This window comes from Lissotriton helveticus, chromosome 11 (genome assembly GCF_964261635.1).
Source record: "Lissotriton helveticus chromosome 11, aLisHel1.1, whole genome shotgun sequence".
NCBI classification, from domain to species: Eukaryota; Metazoa; Chordata; class Amphibia; order Caudata; family Salamandridae; genus Lissotriton; species Lissotriton helveticus.
The window spans coordinates 805270968-805281948 of NC_136072.1; the positions used below are offsets into that span (position 1 = coordinate 805270968).

At 54.7% G+C, this 10981-nt stretch overlaps 1 protein-coding gene across 5 annotated transcripts in view; it reads left to right on the forward strand.

Moving 5' to 3' along the window:
* The window catches only part of LOC144791980 (uncharacterized), a 426669-nt gene extending 416750 nt beyond the window's left edge, over window positions 1-9919 (forward strand). For all 5 annotated transcript variants that reach the window (XM_078666847.1, XM_078666845.1, XM_078666846.1 and 2 more), the window contains exons 15-16: window positions 4428-4571; window positions 6688-9919. In XM_078666847.1, the coding sequence (XP_078522973.1) occupies window positions 4428-4571; window positions 6688-6942 (399 nt within the window). In that variant the 3' untranslated portion in view covers window positions 6943-9919. The remainder of the gene's footprint in view (window positions 1-4427; window positions 4572-6687) is intronic.
* Window positions 9920-10981: the final 1062 nt, after the last annotated feature.

A 10981-nucleotide genomic window follows, 5' to 3' on the forward strand; every position in this document is an offset into this window, starting at 1 on the left:
AAGCGTTGGTCTTGCCCATCCGGGCACCCAAGTTGAACCTCTGCAAACAGCCTCCTAGGGGCGCGAACAGTAGTACACACTATGCCAAAAACAAATACCCCCCACAACTCCCCCCAACCCCACATTACCCGCAACCACTCACCCCCTGAAACAGTCCCCCCCCCTCCCCCACCCATGAGCAGGAATGACTCAACAGGAAAACACACCATCCCGTCATCACACGCCAGCGCCACCCAAAAACAATAGGACTCAACACCCCATCAGAACCAGTTCCCCCCCCCCCCCCCACCCGCGAGCAAGAGGACAGCAACAACCAAAAACGCCACTCTGCCCTTCCCCTGCCAGTGCCAGGACGTGCACAGCCACCCCATACACCACACGCACCCCACACGCACACTCAACCAACCAAAACCACCCACCCTCCCCCCCAACTCCCCGAGGACCCAATGTTCCAGGACAGTCTCTGGGAATGTCCATGAAAGTCAGTTCCAACGTTGGGCGACGGTACGCCATAAACTCTTGGACCTCGTACCACATCGCCTCGGCCAACATGGTATCCATCCTCTGTTCAGCCCACTAACCAGGGTTCCCAGCGCCAGGTAGAGACAGCATTGGGTAGGCAAAAACCAGGAGGGGCGACTCACCCAACCTCCCAGGGCAACAACATTTTAACAAGACAGTACCTCATATCAGAGTTCACTCAGGCCGTGTTTCGGAGAGGGTCCGGTATCACCGGGGGAGCAGAGTGTACTTCCAGCAAGGTTTCCTGCAAGGTATCTGGGACCAGGATCTCACCAGGTGCAGGGGCCTCAGGTGATTCCGGAGCGGCCCCCGCCGTCGATGGCCTCACGTGGAGTGCCCCATCCTCTCCTACGGTAATCCGGGGCACGGGAGAACCCCGGGATCCAGACCTGCGTCTCCCTCTGCCTCGCCGGCGCCTCGGGGGCCGGGTCCCCCAGGTCTCGCGGGGGCCACCTCGCTCACCAGGTGGGAGGTCGTCTCCCCGTATCTCGAGCCACTCCCACACCTCCGCCAGGGACTCGAAGAAGTGAGCGCGTCCTTGGGAGAGCACCTTGAGTTTGGCCGGGTAAAGGAGCATGTATTGTAGCTTCATGTCCCGAAGTTTCTGCTTGACTCCCAGGTAAAACTTCCGTTGCTCCTGCACCTGTTGAGTATAGTCAGGGTAGATGGAAACACGACTATTTTCAATGGTGATGGACTCCATTTCTCTCGCGGCCCGTAGAATACAATCACGATCCTTATAATTTAGGATCTTTGCAATGATGGCTCTAGGTGACTCGCCTGGGCGCGGAGGGGGAACCAGGGCCCTGTGTGCCCTCTCAATGACAAAGACACTGGACAGTCCGGTCGGGCATAGCTGGGTACGGATCCACGTCTCCAAGAAGCGTTCAGCGTTTCCCGCCTCAAGGCGCTCCGGCACGCCTAGGACCCTGATGTTGCTCCGACGGGCCCTGCCTTCCGCATCTTCCGCTCTCCTCTCCAGTGCACGGGTAGTGGACGTCAGGTGCGCGACCGATTTCTGCAGGGTGGCCACTTCAGTTTGCAATTGTGCGATGTTGCCCTCCGCGTCTGAGACCTTGTCCGCCACCTTACGGAGGTCCGTCTGGAGGAGGTTTACATCAATCGACACAGTCTCGATCTGCCTCTCCAAGGCAGAATGGGATCCCTGGATTGCCTTCAGGATCTCTGCTCGGGAATGTTCATGCGGTTCATCGCCCCCATCGTCCGGTCCCGTCTGCCGCGTGATCCTCTGTGATGGCAGTCTTGGGGTGGTATACTGCACGATGGTGTTGGGTTGGGAGGATTTCGCAGTCCTATCCTTGCGGGTCATCATCCTGGGGGGCAGACCGGGAGCCCCCTCGAGGCGCCTCAGCTAGGACTCGCCCCGTCCCACCGGGTAGGCACAGATCCCAACAGCAGAGCGAAGGCGGGAGGACCGGGGGGGGGGGGGGGGGGGACAATTCAGCAGGGCGCACCAGGCAAATCCGGCCCAAGCGGCGACCCCCACCTCTAGCAAAGGGAGAGCGTGGCAACCAGTGGGCAAGATACACTCACCGAGCTGGGCGGGAGAACCTCCAATAATCAGATCAAAAGCAGCTTACCGCAACCAGCGCACCTCGGGCGAGCCCCCTCCAGTTCCAGGTGCAACAGTGTGAATTTCAAGCCTCCCGGGGCAGCACAGTCCGAGTTCCGCTGCCACCCAGGGGGGGGGGGGGGGCCGCTCCGGCAGTCGAGGAAAATAGCACGCAGTTTATGGGGGGGCCCCAAGTCGCCCGTGTCCCCCAGGAGTCGACACTGCAAGGCACCACCAGGTACAGCGCCAGTGCAAGTACCACGTGGAATGGTCTTCGTAGCACTCCACAGTAGGGACGGAGGCCGCAATCCCCACAGCCGCAGGGAAACCACAGGGGACAGTCCGCTCAGGTCGCACCGGCTCCTAGAGTAGAGGCGGGCCTCAATGCCAATAGGCCCTGTGGGCCAGGGTCCAGCTCTCGGCGATTTCACCGCCTCAGTCCCCCAGGAGTCGCGTAGAGCCCCAGGCCCCAGGGGAAACACTCACCCTGAGCTGCTCTCCGCAGCCGGGAGCTCCGGTGTAGGATAGGGTCGGTGGGGGGAGGGGCCAGCACCTCAACCCCCTGCACAGGTCAGCGGGAGTCACCTGACCCCAGCTCAGCCCTCCACTGGCCTCTCAGGACGTCCACAACAGGTCTCCGACCATCGGAAGGTCCGCCGTATACGCGAGCACTCTATCGCGCAGGCCCAGTCCGCGGTCTCGCCTAGAGACAGGCGGAGCCCTCCGAGCGCCGCGGTGTTCTCCGGCGGCGTTAACGGGGCACCGGAGGCTCTCCTGGCGACGTGGTGGCCCCAGACGGGACGAGAAAGGATCCGGACCGTCAGCACCCCTGTGGAGGGTCCAGCAAGGATCTTTGTGGCAGGATATAAAGGGTCCTCGGACGGAGCTGGTGAAGCTCACGTCCTGTCGGCCATGCTGCTTGGCCACGCCCCCTACTCGTGCAGATTAACTGATTTAGACACGTGCATTCCTGTATGTTGTTGGCTATACCTCAAAAACCAACTCAGAGCGGGTGACCCTTCTGACTCCAGAGCGCACCTGTTTTTCCTAGAGTCGTTCCTGGTTGCAAGCAAAGAATGATGAGGAGAGGCGCACAATAATGAGCAGCACAACCAGTGCTTGAGACGGAAATAAAATTGTGCGGCTACTTAGTCTCCAACAGGACCTTGTTTGTTGTTGCGAGGTGCCAGTGCTCTCTCATGAAAACCATTGCACCTCTGCTGAGAAGTGCTGGTACTGTCCTCCGCTTTAATGGAGCTACATGGTACGTTACCTGCTCTTTTATAGCACTGAGTAAAACTCAGTCAATGCACCTGCTGCGGAGGTCTCTGTGGAGCCTGTAAATCAGGTCCCAAATCCAATACGAGAGTGCAGTGGGCTACTGCACCTGCTGCAGGTGTGTGTGTGACATTCCTATCAGCCTCTCTATGATAGCTCAGAGAGTTGATGCCCTGCTCTATCCATCTGTGAATAACCTCGAAGTCCCAGAATTCAATCCCTCTAGGATACCCCTAGGGGTAATATACCTACTGCAAAGACATGGCTTTGACACGTCACAGACTGCCAGGCAAAATCTGCCTTTAATCCTTCCTGAGAGTGATGAATCTGGGCCTAGCGAGTTGTAAAGATAATTTAAAAAGTACCTTCATTGAGCTGAACGGTAGAAATCATTATTATTCGCGTTCCATAACAGTTTTTGTTGTTTCTATTGTTTTGTTGGTAATAATTGTGTTTAATTATTGGAAGTAGTAGTGTTGTTAGCAGTACTAATGATTAGTAGTAGTGGCCACACACACAGTCATGCCGGCGGGGTCTCACCACAGCCCAACAAGCCGGGCGACATCGGACGTCAAGGATACAGAGGATTAACGCCTGCTTAGCCGCATTATAGCGTCATTAACACCGACCCCTAGAAGGCCGATTACCCTCCGGCTAAGACCATTAACTTCAGTAGTGTGTACACACCAGTGAGACGTTACAGTGGCTGTGGGTGCTAAAGGGAGAATGATTGCTAGTTGTGTGGCGCGGGGTGCGGGCCCAGTGAACGGGGGGTGGGGGGGATAGGGGGCGTACAAAGGGGGTACAGAGCTGGACTACTCCACAAGTTCAGGGAGCAGAAACCGTGGTAACCCCTTCCTGCTAGCTGATTCCTGTATACCTCCAGGCAGCAATATTCAACACTGACAGGCATGGCGTTATTTACAGCTTTAGTGACGCAGTCCCTATAACCGAGGGTTCCTCGGGCCTCGGCACAGTGAGATGGCGGCTTGTTTACGAATGTCGTGCGATGCTGGGGGGTTGTTGTTAACGAGGAGTCGTGTCTCGCCCGCAGGAGGATCAGCGGCAGTCCCACGAGGTGTGGCTGGACACGTTCACCGACGACCTGGCCGAGCACCAGCGGAACCTTCCAGATAAGAAGAGCAAGGCGCGAGACTGGGAGGAGTACCGCACGCGGGGCGAGTACCTGCTCTACGAGGTGAGTGAGCGCGTGCAGCGGGGCTGCGCGAGACCGCCGAGGGGTCTGCGTGAAGCGGCGGGGCTGCAGCGCGGGCGTGAGGTCTGCGCGCGCTGACACAGCGAGGGGCTGCGGGTCAGGGGGAAGGGTGGCGGGGGCTCGAGCCTATTCTAGGGATGCTGCAGCTCAGGGCGTGGACTACAGGGCGCAGTGTATTGAATAGGTGCTCCGTCCATCACCACCCCCTTTTGTACCGCCTTGAATAGGGATGCTGCAAGTCACGGTTTAAGCAGAGCGGTGGGTGCTGGGCACGGCAGCAGATGTGCATTTGGGCCCCAGCTCTAGACTAAGGGTCAAGGCTGGGCGAAGACCGGCAGCTCTGTCTGGTGCCTGGCAGTGGGATGGGAGTGCTGCCTGCAGGGCAGGAGTGGGGTGCATCGACTGAGCTGTGGGTGCCAGCTTGGCCAGGGTTCTGCAGGCCAGGGGTGGGATGGCAGAGATATGTGGGGGCCCTAGAATTGGAAGTCGATACTGCAGGTACTGAAACTGTGCACTGACCGAGCAGAAGGGCGTGACAGCGGATGTGCGCGTGGGTCCCCGCGTAGGAGTGCTGCAGGACTGTGTCGAGGGATGTTTGAGGGCACTAGGACATGAATTGGGCTGCTTATCATTAGGATTAGGGTTCATCGGCTGTGCTTTCATAGCAAGGGTGTTGCATGTCAGGGCTGGGGTAACAAGGCTGCGCGTTGGACCTTGAGGGGACATTGGAGTCCTGTAGACCTCGACGGGGGTACATCGGCAGGGGTACGTGTGCAGGGGTTGCAGCTGGTGTGGGCTGGAGCAACAGTTAACATGAAGGCCGAAGGACTGGAATGACGAAGCTGCAGGTCGGGTGCACTGGTAAAACTTGCATATTGGTGTGCTAGGTTTTGGCCGCAGGCGAACAGTGTGGGCCCCAGGACTGAGATAAGACGCGATGTTGCAGCTAAGAATAGGCTACCTTTTCTGGAGGGGGTGTGCCATGGGCTGGAATAAGAGGCAACTGCGAGGCAGAATTGACGCCCTTTAGTGCAGGTGTGTGTGCCCGGGCATAATTAACGAACGTTTGTGGAGGTGGGTGTCCCCTGGGCAAAATTAACGCACTGTCTTGGAGGTGGCTGTGCCCTGGGCAGAATTAGCGAGCTTTAGTACAGTTAGGCATGTCCTGAACAGAATTGGGGTGCTTAGGTGGACGGTGGGTGTGCCCGACTAGGAGTGAGGGGGGCCTGCAGGGCAGGATTGAGGAGCTTTGTTGGGGGTGGGTGCGCTTGGAGTTGGATCTTGGGGTTGGAATGGGGCCGCTCAGGCCCGGGGTGAAGGCAGGCGGCAGGGCTGTGTGTGCTTGCGGGGGAGTGGTGCTGCTGCATTAGATGTGTGTAGGTGGGCCCCAGTACTGGACTCTGGGTGCTACAGGCCCAGATTAGGGTGTGTTGGCAGAACTGGGAATAGACGCCGCAGGTCAGGACTGGGTGTGCCTGATGGCATAGCTGGGGCTTCTGCGAGTCAGGGTTGGGGCAGATAGCCGCGTGTGGAACTACAGGAACCATGCAAGGTAGAACTGGCAGGCTTTAGTAGACGTAGGTATGCCCCTGTGCCGGAAAAAGGGTCTGCTGCAGGGCAGAACTGGCGAGCTTGTAGCGCCTTGTAATATCTGTCTCCTGGCCTGGCCGGGGGAGGGGGGTGTAGGGGGGAGGGCTGGGCGGGACAGGAGTAATAGGGGCTGCTGCAGGGAAGCTTAGTGGTGGACTGATAGAGCTGTGTGTGCTGGCCTGGCATGGGGGTGCAGAGCTGGGACTGCAGTGCGTGTGTGTATGTGTGTGTGTGAGAGAAAGAGATGTTCAATTGCTGGAGTAACAGACACTGCTGCGGTGTAGCATTGTGGTGTTTCAGAGTTTGTGTGTCTGTCCCAGTATGGAAAAGCAAGGGGCGCTGTGCCTCCTGGTGAGTTGGATTGACTGGGCCGTGTGGAGCCCCGTGCACATTGGGCGTTACTGCGAGTCAGGTTTGCACTGGGGCAAGACATGCTGAATTAACAATGTGGTCTTGAAATATTTCATGAACACTCGTGTGTGACCTTCTTGCCTCTTTTCATTCCCAGAAAATCAGATATGAAACCTACGTGAAGCTCCTGGATGCTAAGCTTCGCAGCGGTACCAACGACCTGGACCAGTGGGAAGCCCAGCTGCAGGAGTCCAGCGACACCGTGGACGACGGCTCGTCCCTAAAGAAGTCCCACTCCAGCCCCTCGCTGACCCAGGAGGAGCAGTCCCCCACTGTGAAGGTCAAACGCAACATCTCTGAGCGCCGCACTTACCGCCGCATCATCCCGAAGAGGAACAAGACCCCGATGTGACGTACCGCGAGACCCCTCCCGGTGGGACTGGAAGGGTCTCTGCCGACTCTCAGGCTCCCACTTTCAGAACCAACGGAAGGACAGCGCCTGGAGACGCGTTGGTGCGTCTTGAGCGCACTATAACATCCTTGACAAAACGCCGAGGATGCCTTGGAGTTCATGGTGACCACTAGTTCTTGTGGTCGTCGGTACTTCACAGGTTTTGCCGCTTGGTGGCGCCCTTGTCTCAAGTTATCGTCGACAAAATGAACATACGACTTTTGAATTCTAGGCTGAGGCCAGAACTTCCTTGTGCATTATTGAGGGGGTTGGTGGGTTAGGACAGTCTAAGGTACGGCTTAAGGGGGTGCGAGACGGCTGGCACCGTCTCAGCCCCGCATATATCCCAAGTTAACCGTCCTTCCCCCCACCCTAGACACTCAAGTACTGTTAATGCACGCTACCTCTGGCTCTGCAGCAACGACGCATGCTGGACTCACCCGTAGGAACCCCTCCCCGGACCGTATAAATGTGAAAGTCCAATTTGTGTATATCGCAGCTAATATTAATGGAAATCTGCAACTGCTCAAACACCGGAGTATACGGAGAGCGCACCGGACATGATTGGAGGTGGTCTAAGTTAGCAATACCCCGAGTACTATGCAGTGGGAACCCCCCTAGAATGCACGTAGTGGGAGGGCATCTCACTTCAGAGCTACCGCTAGGTGTTCATGGACAGCTGATGTGTACCCGTTTGGCTCCTGGCCTGGGGAGTGAGGTCAGGCATTGTGCTGTGTAGCTTTGTGGGGCTGAAGAGCTCTGTGCCCTTGTCTGAGGGCATACATTCTGTTGTGTAAGGACAGGGACTCAGTGCCGTGGTTTTATGAGGGTAGGAGCTCGGTGCCCTAGTTGTGTGAGGACATGCTTTTCCCCAGGTTTTGTGAGGGCAGGAGTTCGGTGCCTTTGTAGGGGGCAGAAGCTCTCTGCCCTGGTTGTGTGAAGGAAGGAGGTCAGCGCCGCTGTAGAGCGAGGATGGGAACTCTGTTCCCTGATTGTGTGAGTACAGGGTGCTCTGTGCCCTGGTTGTGAGGACGGGAGCTCTGTTTGTGGTCGAGTGAGTGGATGTTCGGTTTCCAAGTTGTGTGAAGGTCAGAGGAGCTGTGTGTGCCCTGGTTGGGTGAAGGAAGGACCTCTGTGCATTGGTTAAGTGAGGGCAGGAACTCCTTGCCTTTGGTTTGTGAGGACAACAGCTTGGTGCCCTTGTGTGAGGGCTGGAGCTTGGTGCACTGGTTTAAGTAGGTGGAAGCTTTGTGCCCTAGCTGTTGAAGGCAGGAGCTCTGTTTTCTGATTGTGTGAGGGCATGAGGTCTGTGTCCTGGTTTTGTGAGGGCAGAAGCTTGATGCCTTCTGTGAGGGCATTGATCTCTTTATTCCCAGATTTTTGAAGGCAGGACCTCTGTGGCCCAGGTTGTATGAGGGCAGTAGATCTGTTCTATGGTTTTATGAGGGTGAGATCTGTGTCCTGGTTTTGGGAGGGCAGGAGCTCGGTGCCTTCTGTGACTGCATGGATCTCTTTCCCTCGGTTGTTTGAAGGTGGGGCCTCTTTGCCCAAGTTATGTGAGGGCAGGGGCTCTGTTCCCTGATTTTATGAGGGCGGGAGCTCTGTGTCCTTGGGTTACAGCAGTAGATCTATGCCCTGGTTGTGTGAAGAAAGGAGCTCTTTTGCATGGTTGAGCGAGGACCAGAGTTCTGCGTCTTAGTTGCGTGAAGGAAGTTGCTCTGTGCTATGATTGAGTGAGGGAGGAAGCGCTCTGTGTCCTTTATGTTAATGCATGAGCTCCGTGCCCTAGCTATGTGAGTGAAGGAGCTCTTAGCCCTTGTGATGTGTGGCAAGAGCTCTGTGCCTTGGAAGGTGACCGCAGATGATTTCTGCCTCTGGGGTTAGGAGATCCGTGCCTTGTGATTTATTGTAAAAATACCTCTGTGACATGCTGCCCTGATGTATGTGGGCCATGCTTCCTTCTGCAAGAGACATTGAACAAGCCCAGTCCACCCACTCCTTTTCATCAAACTCACGACTGCAACATTAAGTGCTCAGTAGCAGGCTTGGTGGTACGGAGCACTCCCATACACCACCGTTAGATACATGTGCACTTTCTGCGACATGAGTTTACCAGTTATTTTTCTGTCGACCATTCAGCCTATTATCAACCAAAACCAGAAGGGGGCTGTCTGTGGAAAATAATCAAACTCCATGTCCTAAAACCTCGACCAGTGACTTATCTCCTAATCCTTCAGTGCCTCTGCTGCACCGCTTTGATTCTGTTGTCTCCAAAACCTTAGGCAATGTCATGCTGTTACTGGCCACTGGGTGTCATGGTTGCACCAGTGGCTGCTCCCTCTAGACAATCAGCCTATCACTGTTTTGGTCACCAGGTATCAGTGCTGCTCATTTGGTGCTATTGTCCCAGTAGGTATGCAGGACGCTACTGACTGTGTCACCAGGTGTCCATTAGAACTTACCATAGAGCTCAGTGGCAGGCCCTGGGCTGTGCAAGCCTAGTAAGTAGATAGCTGTGGTAATGAGTAACCAGGGCGCTAATGTCCTAAATCCAGCCTCCCTCAACATCCATGGGCCATGCATTCCTATGCTGTGCGACCCCGGAAACAGTGGGCCAGTGAGGGAGCAGCGACACCTCATTGCAGACTGCATGCTTCCACGCCCATCCCCATCTGTTGCTGCCGCTCCTAGACGCAGAGCTTGAGCTTCATCTATAGAGCCATTTCCAAAGCAGTCTGAATGTAGACCCTAGACCTCTGTCGCAAGGTGGCACGTTGAACAAGCACATTACATTCCAAAGAGTCTCTAAGCAAAGAAGAACATGGGAAATTGCATTGGAAAGGATCAGAAATCAGCAGCAGGTCTAAGTTAAATGCTTAAGTTATGTTCTGTGTTCAATATGCTTCTTTTATTTATATATAAAGTAAATTTATATTCAGTCCTGAGTCGTGTGATGTTTTGTGCACCTGTTCCTTAGACACAGTCCCTCTTTTTCTGCTTTATGGTCTCAGGGTCTCTGATGACTTGACCACCGGCTGTCTGGTTCCTGGTCTTGAGGTCTTGGCGAACCAGATTGAATGCCATCTGGTTCCGGATTATGAGGGTTCTACCTTATCTCTGAACCTCCATTTGCTTATTTAAGGTGTGTGGTGCCTGATTAGGTTCACGTTATAGGGTATCTGTTCCATGATCCTGCGACTTCCAGCACTTCAATATTGAACCTTTTATAAATTTCATAAATTCACATCCTTGAATCTTCCCTGTCATTGAAGTGGGAGACCCACCGTTATCATAGTGAGCAAAATAAAGGTAAGCATTGCACAGTTACTTTTAAATAAGAGGCATTGTTTAACCAATGCACATCATTTTAGAAAGAACCAAACTCCAGTCAATCAGATCAGCTCATGAATCATCCTTCCCCTCAAGGGCCACCATACCTCAGATTCCTTAGTGCAAGTCGTGAAGGGACTGTCCCTGAGCTCTGCTCAGTTCTTCATTCAGACAGCTACTTTCACAGCATTCTTAGACCTTTCTCTGAACTCCCAACTATCAGAAGGTGACATCTTGGCTGTTATTAATTTGAAAAAATATATTTTTAGGCAGTCCAAGTCCTTTGGGAAACTTGGATTGGTTTCTGAGTATCTGCATAAGGAATGCATGTATTGTCTGAATCCTGATCATGGACTAATGGAATGCAAGCATTGCCACATATTTTTAGCAAAAACTCCAAGGACAGGGAGGCCAAGCTTCTTTTGTGGCTACAGAGAAAAAAAGCAAAGGAAACTCCAGTTTCTGGCGATGAAGTAGAGGGAACACCATCTCCTCAAAGAAAAGCCCACAAAAGAGCGACAGGAAGAAGAGGATTTCAAATGAGAAACTTCAAAACAGATTTGCAAGAGTAAAAGTCCACCTTACTTTACTAAAAAAGACCTAGTCCTAAGCATTCGTCACCTTTTGTGGCAGTTAACGGAAACCAAAATCAGATCGGAGCCTTCAACTC